General features: G+C 40.0%; 2 protein-coding genes across 2 annotated transcripts in view; one reads left to right on the forward strand and one right to left on the reverse strand.

Annotated features, from left to right (window-relative positions):
- LOC102263354 (chromosome unknown open reading frame, human C17orf64) overlaps positions 1 to 3,941 on the forward strand; it is a 5,255-nt gene extending 1,314 nt beyond the window's left edge. Inside the window, exons 4-5 of the mRNA XM_014532520.1 lie at positions 669 to 864; positions 3,806 to 3,941. Coding sequence (XP_014388006.1) covers positions 669 to 864; positions 3,806 to 3,891 — 282 coding nt within the window. The 3' untranslated portion in view covers positions 3,892 to 3,941. The remainder of the gene's footprint in view (positions 1 to 668; positions 865 to 3,805) is intronic.
- A 5,277-nt stretch (positions 3,942 to 9,218) lies between these two features.
- Positions 9,219 to 14,794, reverse strand: part of APPBP2 (amyloid beta precursor protein (cytoplasmic tail) binding protein 2) — a 48,047-nt gene continuing 42,471 nt past the window's right edge. Inside the window, exon 13 of the mRNA XM_005858552.1 lies at positions 9,219 to 13,766. Coding sequence (XP_005858614.1) covers positions 13,513 to 13,766 — 254 coding nt within the window. The 3' untranslated portion in view covers positions 9,219 to 13,512. The remainder of the gene's footprint in view (positions 13,767 to 14,794) is intronic.

A 14,794-nucleotide genomic window follows, 5' to 3' on the forward strand; every position in this document is an offset into this window, starting at 1 on the left:
TCTCTAGCTGCAGCTTCAACCAAACCCTCTTCCTCTCTGGGTCAACGGCTCTTCCTCTGAACACCAGCGGGTGGATTGGTTCAGTGATTCCTCCTCTGAACACCAAGAGCTGCCATTTTAGCGATTCCTGGGTTTCACCGGCCAGGAAAATTTCAAAAGATATTTTCAGGCTCTCAGTTTTAATTTTGCAAAGGGCTTAAAAAAAATTGCTTCACTACAAACACATATCTTCCTCTCTGGGTCAACGGCTCTTCCTCTGAACACCAGCGGGTGGATTGGTTCAGTGATTCCTCCTCTGAACACCAAGAGCTGCCATTTTAGCGATTCCTGGGTTTCACCGGCCAGGAAAATTTCAAAAGATATTTTCAGGCTCTCAGTTTTAATTTTGCAAAGGGCTTAAAAAAAATTGCTTCACTACAAACACATAAAACACTGTAACTCAAAAAAAGAAATGGAGGACCTCAAAGTAAAGAACCACCCGGGAACAGACCGTTGGCAGCCTGGCCTCCATGTCTCCATGACCCTTTCTGTGCTGCATCCATCCATCCTGGCTAGGCAGATGTTTGGTGCAGCCAGACGGCAGCAGTTTCCCAACAAGGGCATGGCTGGCACTGGAACTCGGGCCCGCACTTCTCCACACTCTTCTGAATACTATGTCCCCGTTGCAGGCAGCCTTCTGCCCGTTGGACGCTCCGGAGAGCTGCTTGCTGGCTGACCAGGAAGACAATCTGCCCAAGCTCTGCAGCGCCTGGGGGCTGCACAGTAACATCAGCGGCATGAAGGAGAGGCTATCCAAGATGCAGGCCCCCAGCGGCGAGGCCTCCCTGCTAGCGGAGCCGAGATCCAGGGTCCATGTGAGGAGAGGTGATGCCCACTAGACCTGTGGAGAGTGCCTGGAGGAGGGTCCTTGCCACTTCCCTCCTTTCCATTGCTTCTCATCCCTGCATTTCTTTTTCTGTCCATTTTCTTTCCCTTTCTCCCCTTTGTTTTCTCTCCTTTTCCTCCCCCTCCTGGCAGGTATGCTCATTATAGAAAGTATGAGATGCACAGATAAGTATCAATCAGAAGAGGGATGCACCCAGAGGCCATGACTATTGTTGTTTTGGTGTGTTTCCTTCCGTGTTCTGTGTAATTTCCCCCTCTCATGATACCTAGCGTTTTGAATTCTGCATTTTTCAGTTAACATTTAAGTGGAGTCACTTTCCCATCTGTTTCTAGTGGCCATAAGTGGGGACTCCCAGGAAGGGTCCTAGTAGCAGGACACCCACTGTAGGTGTTGGGTGGGGTATGGGCTAAGGGAGGGCACTCATTCCCAGAAGGCCAGAGAGTGGCTTTCCCAGCAGCTTTGGCCTTGGTGATGACTGCACTGCCTGACTCTGAACAGAGGCTGTGGGGATAGGGAGGAGCCCCAGCCATGGTTGGAACCTATGAAGACCTCTTCTGTGCAGTGAGGTACAAAGAGATGTTGGAGCCACCCACTCCTCACCCTTCTGGAACTGGCTTCTGGGGCCAGTGAGCTGCTCTTATTTAGCTCCTGGGGGAGAAAGTGGAGGCAAATAGGGTTCCCTAGGACCTCAGAGCATGGTCCTAAGTTGGACCCAGGTGTTTCCTCTGAAGGCCGGCTAGCTGGGGCTAATGCAGATGAGCAACCCTTGGGGCCTTGTCCCCTAGTCTAGCTGGACCGAATGGGAGAGCAGGTCAGGTGCAGTGAGCATGGGTTAGGCAGCTACTAAGACCCAGAATCCTGCCTGGGCTCTGTGTGAGCCCTGGCCCTAGTGCTTACAGTTAAAATTGGGGAAGTGAAACCTACAATGGAATGAAGACCAGTCTGTCTTAAGATGATCTAGGCCAAGCAATCCATGAATCAGATGAAATTATGTGTCTCATAATTTCACTCAGGCCTTACAGCATCCCGAGGAGCTCAGTATTATTATCCTCCTCTTACCAAGGACCAATCTGAGGCCTTAGGGCAAAGGTAGGACAGGCTGTCTGGAGGAGGTAAATTTGGGACAGGCTTTAAAGAAAGGGGTAAGGAGAGGAAGTGGGGAAGAGAGGAGAAGAGGGGGGAACAAAGGTGTGTGCAGAGGTGAGGGGCAATGAGCAGACAGTCTGGGTTTAGAGGTGGATAGAAGAGCAGGATGGAGATGTGCAAGATATGGGTAACAAGGGAAAACCCTTGTATGGTAGGCTAAGAAGTTTGGCTTTCATGCAATTCTCAAAATAATGTTTTATTACTATAAACATAAACATAACATAGAAAGTTAGATAATACAGATAAGCAAAAATAAGAAAATATAAACAGCACATTGTCATCACCACAGCTAGCACTTACCAAATGTTTTTTTATGTATGTAAAACATCCATTTGAACCAAAATGAGATCACTGTGTATATACCTTTTTTTGTGGGGTTTTCTTTTTTTTGAGAGAGAGAGAAACATCAATTTGTTGTTCCACTTATTATGCATTCATTGGTTGATTCTTTTTATTTTTTGTTGATCTCAGTGAGGAAGGGAGTGGAAGTGAGAGATAGAAACATCAGTGATGAGAGAGAATCACTGATTGGCTGCCTCCTGCACGCCACCACAGTGGGGATCAAGCCCGCAACCCGGGCATGTGCCTGTCAGGGAATGGAACCATGACCTCCTGGTTCATAGGTCCATGCTCAACCACCTAGCCACGCCATCCAGGCCATTGGTTGATTCTTGTATGTGGCCTGACTGGGGCCCAAACCCTTGGGGTATTGGGACAACACTCTAACCAACTGACTACCTGGCCAAGACTATAATGTATATACTTTGGATTCGAACTTGTGTTCTTCAGTTAACTTATCAACCTTCCATGTCAATATTTTCACTTCATCTATTTGTTGGATTCAATACTCCATATTAAAATTTCCCAAAAGTCTTTTGCACTGGTTTCCTAAACTTCATGCATCCCACCTGGCTATAAGTCTCTTTTACCCTAACAGACCCCTTTCTTACTCCCTGATCTATTGAAGAGCTCAGGCTATTGTTCAGTAGAATGTTCCACTTTTTCTTGTTTCTTTCTTTTGGCATCTTTTAAGCTTGCTCTTCTATCTATAAACGGGACTTTGGATCAAAAGTCTAGATGAATTCATGTTAAAAAAATTTTTGGAGGGAGCTAGGAGACATTAGAGATAAGGTTATGTTCTTCCTGTATGTGTTACATAAGAAAACAGATACTATTCTGGTACTATCTGATGGACCCCCCCATGATGAGCTGAGTTTTATCTATGCAATTAAAGGTAACAGGCATGGTGTTTCTTTGGCACCATGTTTATGTCCGTAAAACAATGGCAATGGTGTTTGCAAACAGTCCAGCACTAAAGTACTGGGAACTGGAACATGAAACAGAGAGAGGAGTGGGGAGGAATCAGTCTGTAGCCAGATGTCAAGAAACATGGGTCTTGCCCTGGCCAGTGTGGCTCAGTTGATTGAGCATCGTCCCATGCCCTGAGAGGTTGTTGGTTTGATTCCCGGTCAAGGGCACATGCCTGGGTTTTGGGCTCGATCCCCAGTGGAGGGACATGCAGGAGGCAGCTGATTGATGGTTCTCTCTCATGAGGCAATGGGCAGGCCATTTCCTTACTCTGTGGCTAGGGGAGATCCTGCATCTGTAAACTACCCCACAGATTTCTGTGAGAAAAAAATAAGGGACATAGGTTGGAAGTAAGGTTTTGTTTTTGTTTCTTTAGATCTCTACCACTGCTCTCCAAATGTTACAGACTGAAGCTCTTAGTATTTGTAATGTCATCAGAGCTGTCTCTGACCTTCCCTTTTTCAGGTTCTTTAAGGAAACTTCATCAAACACCAAAACTCAAGAGAAAGAGGATTAAGGAAGCCCCAGAAACCCCAGAGACCAACCCATAAGAAGACCTGGCTCGAGCAGAGGGACAGCTCGCCCTGGGTCCCAGAGCACATGTCTGTCTTCAGACCTGGGGAGACGGGGACCTCTGAGGGGAAAGAATAAACTTGTCTTTATCAAAAGGATGCTTGGGTCTTAATTGTGTATAAATGGGATGGGAAATAAAGCATCCTTAAGACAGCTCTATTTTACTTGGCTAACAAGCATCATTCATTTTTTAAATTTATTTAAAAACATTTGCCAGCCACCTTTTGAGTGGCAGGTGCCCCGCACATACACAGATAATAAGAAGTGGTCACTTGTGTCAAGGACCATCACAGTCTAGTGGGGAGACACATGTGAATAGACATTACATCGGGGTGAATACAGGGGCCTGGGGAAGGCCTCAGGAGTAACAAAGAAGCTGATGTGCGCTTGCCAGAGGCGAGCATGGGGAGTGGAGTGGGCCTGGGGTCAGAGAGTGAGAAGTCTGGCAGCCTGCCCAAATCGCCTGGATTTAACCTTGTGGGGGAACTTTGGGGGGTCGGGGAGGGCAGTGGTAAGGGAGATGTCAAGCAGCCAAATTGGGCTGTTGTGACCTGGGGATTGGGTAGATGCTCTGGAGACTGTGAGCAAAACGCATGGAAGTGAGAGAGGGCAGAGGCGGACCAAAGAAGTAACAACAACAGTAGTCTTTGCCAGGAAGGTGATTCAAACCAGCGGTCAAAAAATCAGCAGCCTGGCCCTGATTTGGCTCAGCGGATAGAGTGTTGGCCTGCGGACTGAAGGGTCCCAGGTTCAATTCCGGTCAAGGGCATGTACCTTGGTTGCGGGCACATCCCCAGTAGGGAGTGTGCAGGAGGCAGCTGATGGATGTTTCTCTCTCATCCATGCTTCTAACTCTCTATCCCTCTCCCTTCCTCTCTGTAAAAAATCAATAAAATATATTTTTAAAAAATCAGCAGCCTGTGTGCTGCATTCAGACCATTGATGTGCTGTAGTTGCCACTTATGGTGTCTACTTGTTTATAAAACATTTAAAAAAGGGTTACTTACCAATATGAACTCAGTACATTTCACATGAAAAACAACAGACTTCTGCCCTATCCGGTTTGGCTCAGTGGATAGAGCGTCGTCCTGCGGACTCAAGGGTCCCAGGTTCGATTCCGGTCAAGGGCATGTGTCTTGGTTGCGGGCACATCCCCAGTGGGGAGTGTGCAGGAGGCAGCTGATCGATGTTTCTCTCTCATCGATGTTTCTGATTCTCTGTCCCTCTCCCTTCCTCTCTGTAAAAAAATCAATAAAATATATTTAAAAACAAACAAACAAACAAACAAACAAACAAAAACAGACTTCTGGCTTTTAACAACTGGCCACACTTGAACCTGCCTTGGGTGATCCCTACACTCAGACAAGGGCAAGCAGGCTGGAGGGCTGTGTCCCTGATAATTGAGGTCTCAGATTTTCTCTACTCCTGAGAGATTTCACTTAGGAAGGTCCAGGAAGCCGTCCCCTATGTGAGGCAGCACTGCCACCTAGAGGAATTATGGGTCTCTACTTACTCTTTCAACCAAGGCAGGGGTGTGCAGAGATGGAGACTAGGAGGAAGTGGGGGAGCTATCCGCTTTGGGGACAATCAGGAGGCTTGAAGGCAAAATGGGCAATAGGTGAGGCATGGCGTTGGCACCCTTAACTCTTAAATTCAGTGGGATCTCAGAATTCCAAAAGGGCAGATCACTTGACATTGCTCAACTCAAAATCCTCCAACAGCACAGGACACTAGTAGCACACTTGTATGATACTAGAATGGTAGATACATGTTACTGTACATTTGTCCAAACACATACAATGTGCAAACAAGAGTGAACCCTAACATAAACTATAAACACTGAGTGATTATGATGTGTCAATGTAGGTTCATCAAGTGTAACAAATGTACCACTCCAGTGGAGAAGGCTATGCATGCGTGGGGATGGCGGTATATAGGAAATTTCTGTACTTTCTGCTCAGTTTTGCTGTGAACCTAAATAAAGTATTGAAAGAAACAAACCCCTCCAACAGCTCTTTACCTCATGCAGATAAAAAGCCAAAGTATGTGCTATAAGGCCACTTACAGTCTATTCCTACTGTCCGTGTTACTTCTCTGCCCTCATCCTGGCATTCTCATACTTGTCACGCATGCTCCTGCTTCAGGGCCTTTCCACTGGCTGTTTCCTCTGTCTGGAATGTTCTTTCTCAAGATACCCACTTGCTAACTCCTTAACTGCTCTCAAATCTTTGTTCAGTGCAACCTACCCTGTCCTTCTGTTTTAAATTCCAACACGCCCCCCACACACACTCTATCCGTTTTTGTTTTCCTAAAGCACTTATACCCCTCAAATGTTAGATAATTTAGTTTATGATTTTATTTACTTTAATATATCTTATTGATTTCAGAGGAAAGGGAGAGGGAGATACAGAAACATCAATGATGAGAATCATTGATTGGCTGCCCCCTGCACGCCCCCCACTGGGGATCAAGCCCACAACCCGGGCATGTGCCCTTGACCAGAATGAACCTGGGACCCTTCAGTCCGCAGGCTGACACTCTATCCACTAAGGCAAAGCAGCTAGGACTGATTTTATTTCTTATTTATTGATGGTCTTCTCCCACTAAAATGTAAGTTCCACAGGGCAGAGCTTTTTGTCTGTTTTATTTCATTGCTATATCCCAAGCAATTACGACAGTACCCAGCATGTAGTAGGTACTTAAACATTTGTAGAATGAATGATTGATTGATTGAAAAAATGAATAAATGAGTGAATGAACAAACCCAAATAGAGCTTTTAATCGAACCAACTCCTGGTTCAGATGGGGGGAAAGAAGCCCAAGAAAAAAGGTGACTTCTCCAAAGTTGTATAGGGCATCAACACCAGAAGTGGCACTAGAACTCAGACCTATGACCCTCACAGCAGCAGACTCCCCACACACTAATAACACAAATATGTGGCCAAAGCATTTCCACAAAAGATAAGTAACCCACAAAGCACAATCTATTGCTTTTCCTGGTATCGTTTGTTCTCTCTCTTGTTAATCCTCACTTGAGGGTATTTTTCTATTGATTTTAGATAGAGTGGAAGGGATGGAAGGGAGGAAAGGGGGAGAGACATGGAGCAGTTGCTTCCAGTACTCCCCACCCCACCCCCACCAGGGATTGAACCCGCAACCTAAGTATGTGCCCTGACCAGAAATCAAACCTGCCACCTTTTGGTGTATGGGACCACGCTCCAATCAGCTGAACCACCCAGCAAGGGCAGAAATTTGATTATTCTGACACCAACATAACAGATGCAGAATGTGGACTGACAATGGGTCACAGCCAATAACAGGAAAGAAAAATAAACTACAGGGTGGGGCAAAAGTAGGTTTACAATTGTTTGTATGGAAAGTGATAATAAATGCAAGAATAATCTTTCATGTACTCACAACTGTAAACCTACTTTTACCCCCCACTCCCAGCCCCTGTATTTAAATAACACCAAGACTGAAAAACAAAGCCCGATTCTGTGCTGAGCCGGAATTTAAATCAACTTTTACATGTTACATCAATGTTCTAATCCAGAAATAAATCACAGCTGAGGTTTATCAAGCATTGAAAAGTGATCAGATTTTTTCAAACTTTATGTATGTCTGATTTAACTGCTTATGCAAGTCGAAAGCCTTTGCCCTGAAATTTTTAAAAAATGTGGTAACTCAACTTTACCTTATTTGTAAATGTACAGTTCAGTAGTGTTAGTATATTCATTGTTGTGCAACTGATCTCCAGATCTTTTTCATCTTGCAAAACTCAAAGTCTATACCCATTAAGCAACCACTCCCCATTTCCCCCTCCTCCTAGCTCTGACAACCACCATTCTACTTTATGTTTTAGGGGTTTGACTACCTTACATATCTCACATAAGTGGAATCATAGAGTATTTACTCTTCTTCCCCTTCTTTTTGTGACTGGTGTATTTCACTTAACATAATGCCATCAAGGTTCATCTGTGTTGTAGAATGTGTCGGCTTTCCTTTCTTTTTAAGGCTGAATAATGTTTCATTGTATGTAGTTTATACTACGTTTTTAAAAATCCATTTATCCATTGATGGACATTTGGGTTGCTTACATATTTTGGTTATTGTGAAAGCTATGAACATGGGTGTATGAGTATCAGTTTGAATCCTGCTTTTAAATTCTTTTAGATATATTACCTAGACAAGGGATTGCTGGGTCACATGGTAATTCTATTTTTAGTTTTTTAGGAACCACCCATTTTCCAAAGCACATGCATCATTTTATATTCCCACCAATCATGTGCTGTAATAGCTATCCTAATGAGTAATTTGCCTTGAATTTTCAAACTGTAGAAATGTGCATAAAATAAGTGGGTATATTTTGCTAACACTTGTAATAGTATCGGTTACAGAGTAAAACTCTGTTAAATTTGTTAAATAAACGCACAAATTGCCAAAGTTTATGAGCTTGAAACAGTCTTAATTCTGTAAGTTATATGATTATATGGTAATGGCTTTAACAAAGCTTTAAGTAAAATACCGCCTAAGTACCAAGAGGAAACTTAAGCCTTAAGGGAAGCATGGCTCTCTTGTCCATTGAGCTGAACAGATAAGACTTTACACAGGAAATGACATTCCAGACAAGAACAGCATGTTGTAAGTCACAAGTGGGTAAAAGGAAAAATGTACAAATTCAGTACATTTGTACTTGAAGCCAGTGCTGGCTGTTCCAAGTGAAGGTGGAACTTTGTCTAAACATTGATTTTATTTTTAAAAATTTGATTTTACTTCTTGTAACTGTTTTAAGAGTGCTTAAGATAAATGATGTGTCATGCTGGTTTTTGTTTTTTTTAAAGACTGAATTTGATCCCACCATTCATATGAGGAAATGAAACACAAAGAAGCTTATGACCCATATCTCCAATTCCTACTGTCAGAGGCAGAGCTAAACTGTAACTCAAATCCAGAGTTTTGTGCACTATGAAGGTCAGCAGAATTTCAGCAGGTCTTATCACCCATTTTTTAGACTTTTAAAGTTAAAAGACTAGGGGAAAGAATGGTGTAGCTGCTTTGGTAAAGTCTAAAGTCCCCTGCATTACTGTGCTTTGTCTTTTCCAAAGTACTTTCATGGGCACCATTTCCAAATACTGTTACCTTTTGCCTCCTCTGCCACATATCTTTCTTTTCTTGAACAAGAGCACTTATGTTCTGGTCCCAACAGCTTCTCTTGCACTGTTCTCTAAAATGAAAACAGTCTGCAATGTTTAAATCCCAAGTCCTAATCAAAAGTGTTCGGACTAAATTGGAAACACACTATGAATGCAGGAACACTATATTTATTGGGTCAATAATTCATTTTTAGCAATACAAGTACAGAATATATCACAATGCTGGTTACAAACATACTCAGTATGGTTTAATGGTTACAAATAATGATGGGTACTACAAGTTTGTGATAAGGATGATATGAAAGGTCATTATGACACAATGAAGAATTGTCTTAAAAAAGAAATCTATCAATGACCTTAGATATTTCTATAGAAAGTATTGTGGCACTATTAGTGGGGATTTTCATGTAAAGAATTGTTAGTGATTTGCTTTTAACCATTTCATTAAGAGCTTTTTATTTTTAATCTGTTAAACTAAAATCCCCTGTTGCTTAATAAAGTATAAAAATAGTACTGACCTGGTAATATTTAATAAAATGTAGCATTCATTCACATCATAAAAGTAGAACTGAAAAGTTTTAGTTACCATGGCAACATATCTTCCCATAAAAGGAATATACAGAAATGAGTAATGTTACACAAATGGTACCTGCAACAGTTATTTAGTGATCCAACATTTAACTTGTGCACCACAAACCAAGTTTTCTAGATATCTATATATAGCATATATTTTTAATCTTAAATTTTACTTTTGAAAAAATGTACACTTCAACATACTCACTAAGGCCACTCATGCTATCGATACCTAGGACTGCAATTAAAGAAGGGTATTATGTAATAAATCCTAAAGTACACTCCTTCAGATCACCAACAAGGTACAACCAGTTTTCTGCCTAAAACATTCCTGAGATTTGTGGACAATACAACTATTAGTGTTCAAGCTGGAGATTAATCCAAATGTCAGATTTTAAAAAAAGAATTTCCTAGCAAGATCTGAGGTTCACCAAAGCCAAGAGATGAAATATACGCTAATTTTAAAGCAAAATGAAACTCTTAAAAAATTTGCACTAATCATAAATAAGTTTTTCCAGTAGTAACTTTGCTATTCAGAAAAAAAAGAAAAAACAAACAAAACACAACAAGCAGTTTGGAAGCATCAAGGCTACACATTCTGGAGAAAGAATAAATACCAACTGACAGTTAACTATACCTGCTACTTAGCAAACAATTCTTTCAAAAGTATGGCCAAAAGCTTCAATTATGTTTTAGGCATGTTTACTGTTGAGTATTTGCATTAGAAGGAGCAGCCAAGTGGCAACAGTTATTATTCATAAGGTTGCAGTCTCTGTACTCAATCTTCACCATGTTATGAACGCTTCCCAAACAGCCTAGGAGCAAAAGGCTTTGTCAATTTTTTTTATTTTAAAAAATGAAAGCATATTGGGATTATTACGAAGCAACAGTGAGTTCATTCTTAAGCAGAGACAAAACTTTGATATGGTAATAAGGGTCCTAATGCTTTGAGCAAAGTTAGCTTTAGGGACCCATAAGAATAATGGTCTAAGAAACCATTCGGCTCCATTAAACTGGATGCAGAAGTGACAGACCACCTGTGTGGCACATGAGTGTTACAGAGCTCCCTGATGCACCCAACTTGAGTAGCACCAAACTTTAGGAAAAAGACTGGATAAGAGAAATGAAAGTCAGAGAGGATGAGACCAAAGGCCCCTTTTTAACATTACTTTGCTGAACTTCCAGAAAAATCTTTTAAGTTGATCTAGGCTTCCTTACACACAATCCTACCACATGAGAAAATTTTGTGAGAGCTATTGGTTATTGTGAGGTAAATTTTCTTTTCTTCCTTGGAGATTTTTTTTTTTTAATTCTAGAAATTATGGTGACATTTACCTCTCTAACTTATTCTAAACATTCCACACTATAAATTATTAGGGTATTATTCTTCATTAGAACCATAAATAGCATATTAAGTTACATCACTAACAGAAGATGACAATCTCGTTTCTCAATCTAGAGTATTTGCATTAAATCAAAGCGCTTGGATTTACAGAAAACTACATTAAAGTAGTGATAATAAGGGAAAACTGCCAATAATGATTTTTTTTTTAGATAAAACTGGCTGCCACTTAACATTATAATGCTGCGATCCTAGGCTCCTAGTATCAAGTTGCTTTACCACAGAATAATGAGCTAAATTAAGCTCAAACTGAATGAGGCCTTAAGTCAATTGCTTGATTTTATCCTAGGAAATGTTCTATGTGCACAAAACCCAAAAATATAGATTAAAAAAAAAAACTTCATATGGAAACATAAGTTTCAAAATATTTATTGAAAAACAATTTACCATGACATTCCTATACCACAAACATACCACAGGACTCTAAATAAGCAACAAAAGTATACAAAGCCTATCCTGAAAATATCTTTGGAGGTATTAAATATATAGGCCCATAAGGATAGAGCTGAGTAAACTTAAAAATGTTAGTCCTTGGTCACACAGACTATTTGGTAATTAATAAAGAGGTGCCTCTTGGCATTAGATTGCAATTAACTGGGAGGGGGGGAGGTGCAGGTGTGCTAATGTACTCTTTTAGAAATTAAAAAGAAAACAATTGAATAAACTTAGGTTTTAAAATCATGTAAATATAATCTTAGGATCTGGGCTTGCGTAATCTCATTAGGTACCTCCCCCAAACAATCCCCTCCTGGGGACTTAAAAATACTGGCTCATAACTAACAAGACTACAAGTAACAGTTTTAAACAAGGTTATATTTGGGAAGTTCAAAAAAGTGTTTAAAATCAATTTATCTGAAATCTCCAATTAAATTTTCTGTATTGAATGTGACAGTTTAGATATTCACCCCCCCCACCTCCCACCCCAACATGCATATTAAAAGAAAACCAAAATTCAACACCCATCCACTCACCCATAGACTACCCCAGGCAGTCAGCCAGGGATAACATCTCTAACAGCCAAGTCATGGACCCCTGAAAATAGGGGGGAAAACCCTGATTCTTAACTATAGAGGTACCAAATAGGCCACTATAATAAGAACTGAGGTAACAGCAAAAGACCTTTTTGTTGCTTGGATTGCTACATGTCACACTTCTCAGATTTGAATATTAACCTCAACATTAAACAACCTGACTTATAAAAAAAATCAAAACCCAATAAACAGAAAAAAACAAGTTAGTGAAATTAACATATTAGGGAATTTTTCCATTTGACTCTTGAATTTCAAATAAAATGACCCAGGTGCACTAATATGACCTAGCTGTACCATCTTTACCATAAAAATGAAAGATTTCTAAGACATGTTTATTTGGGGCATTCATTTTTCTATTAATCCCTACAAACCATATAGTAATCTAAAATTCTCATCCGGACAAGAGAAATTTCATGACTCTTAGCCAGTATACTTGTTAACCGCATTGATTATTAGGGTAACATTTAAAATGATGGGGATGGATGCAGCAGGTATTATAGGCTTTCTTATGGCATTGCCATCTGTGTACCTTGACTAAAGCTATGCCACTTAAATTGACAAGTTTGGTGTCTATTACATGAATATAATTTTTGCATTATCACTTTTCATTATACATCTAAGTGAAATCATTCTACTGATAAAGGTAAATGCAGGGGCTAAAATAATAATCTAAAGCCTCTGGTCCAAATAACCCTTTAACCCTTCCTATATTAGGCTGGTCCTTTTTAGATCATCCTGGTCCTGTTAGCAAATGTTGTAAGAGCATCTTGCATTGTTGTACCAAAAGAAAAGAAAAACCAAGAGTTAAAACTGCTGGCCTATTAGCTTTTCTATTACTTACAGATCAACACTGGTCCAATACAGATGAATCTGATAGCCCTTCCCTTGTAATAGAGCTCTGGAGTGGCTGTATCCACTTCTCTGGGTCAGGTGGCCAAACCCAAGTCAGGATGTCCCTCTTCTACTAGTACTTCTGTTAATTTTCTATACTGCATATAAAGATTTTCCCCATGAAATTTCTTTACAGTACAGTATTGAATACCTCCATAAGGAAGAATTATATGTTAAAAAGTTGTTAAAATCATCCTTACATAATAAGAATGCAACTCTTAAACTCTTAAATAGTTTTATTAGGGGTTCTTTTTTCCTTTCAGGCTTTCTGCAAAATTATTTAAAAAGAAAAAAAAAATCCTGTTGTTTGTTCTACTAAGTTGAAAATATGGGCCAGACTACTTATACATGCGGTACATGCGGAATATAACTGAATATATGCTTATACCTACGGACACTCTGCAAGATAGGGATCACCCAAATAGGGTCAATGGACTGGACCAGTGTTTCAATGCAAATTCCAGCCCCAAAAAACAACATGGTTTTGATTTCACAGTATGAATTCCCTGGAATCTGGGAAAAGGTATATTAGTTAACTGAGGTCATGCCTCAGCAGCTCGGTCCCTCAGCATGCTGAGAAATCAGAAAGGACTGCACCACTTCTTCAGTGGACTGGGGGCTGGTATTGACGTCTTCAAGAGCATCGGTCACTGAATACTGTCGATCTCGCAACCGGTTCCAGTTAGACAGAATATTGTGATATTCAAACACTTTCTCGTAATTTCCAATGGAGTTGTAAAGTTTAATGAGGCCTCGGTAATCATATTCTAGTCCACTATAGCCTTCACCAAAAAGTTTCTTCCCTGAAAGTAACAAATAAACAAACAATAACACACAAAAAGAAAAGAAAAAGCAAGTTCAAATAAGGAAATAACAGTTTCTACAAGATAACACTAGTTCAGTTCTTTAAATAGGGTGGCTTGGTTTTATTCCCTTGAAAAGAATAAATTCATTTCTTGCAGCAGTGCTTACCAACCCAGTCCTATCCAAAAGCTATCTCTAAGACTTTCAAAATTTTTTCTGCCTAAAGCAGTTGGTTTAACCAGAATAAAATTTCATAGTTTGAAAGACTGATTTGAAGAGATCTAAAAGTAAAGAATAATAGCAGTACCTTCAACGATAGAAAAATACATATGTACAAGGCTAATCACTGTAGCATGCTTTATGATTGCAAAATACTGGAAACAAATGAGCTAACCATAGTATATCCACTCAATGTTATGTTATGCATCTGTACACAAAGGAGGAAGCTCTTAGCTCTCTATGAACTGAAATGGAGCAACTTATAGGGGATATTGTTAAGTTTAAAAAGAAAAGCAAAGTACAGAAATACTTATAGTATGCTATCTTTGTGTAAGAAAGGGAAAACAAAATATTTATGTATCTGAATATTTGTGCATAAAGATACACAGAAAGGGTCAATGAGAAAATAATGAAACTGGTTACTCATAGCAAGTGGGTGAGAAGTGGGTAGAAAAATTTAGGGGGATATCACACATCTATGAACTTATCTTTCTATATATAGCTGTAACTTTTAGGACATTAATATTTCACATACTCAAAAAAATTTAACAAAGTAAATAAAGATGCAGAAATGTTATACAAACATAAACAAATGAACCTAATTATGTATAAAATGAGTAACTTACACCGACTAGGTGGGGTGGGGAAGAATAATAACCCAAGTAAATTTTGAAATATTCTGAGTATGCTAAAAAAAAAACACTAAAAAATTATTGAATTCTAATTAGTAGGTTTGTTTTTCATCGTACTAAAGGTTAAAAATTCTAAAACTACTTTATGTGTATTTTAGGGGAGCAAGTAAAAATAT

Source organism: Myotis brandtii, unplaced genomic scaffold, assembly GCF_000412655.1.
Source record: "Myotis brandtii unplaced genomic scaffold, ASM41265v1 scaffold120, whole genome shotgun sequence".
In the NCBI taxonomy this organism is placed as follows: Eukaryota; Metazoa; Chordata; class Mammalia; order Chiroptera; family Vespertilionidae; genus Myotis; species Myotis brandtii.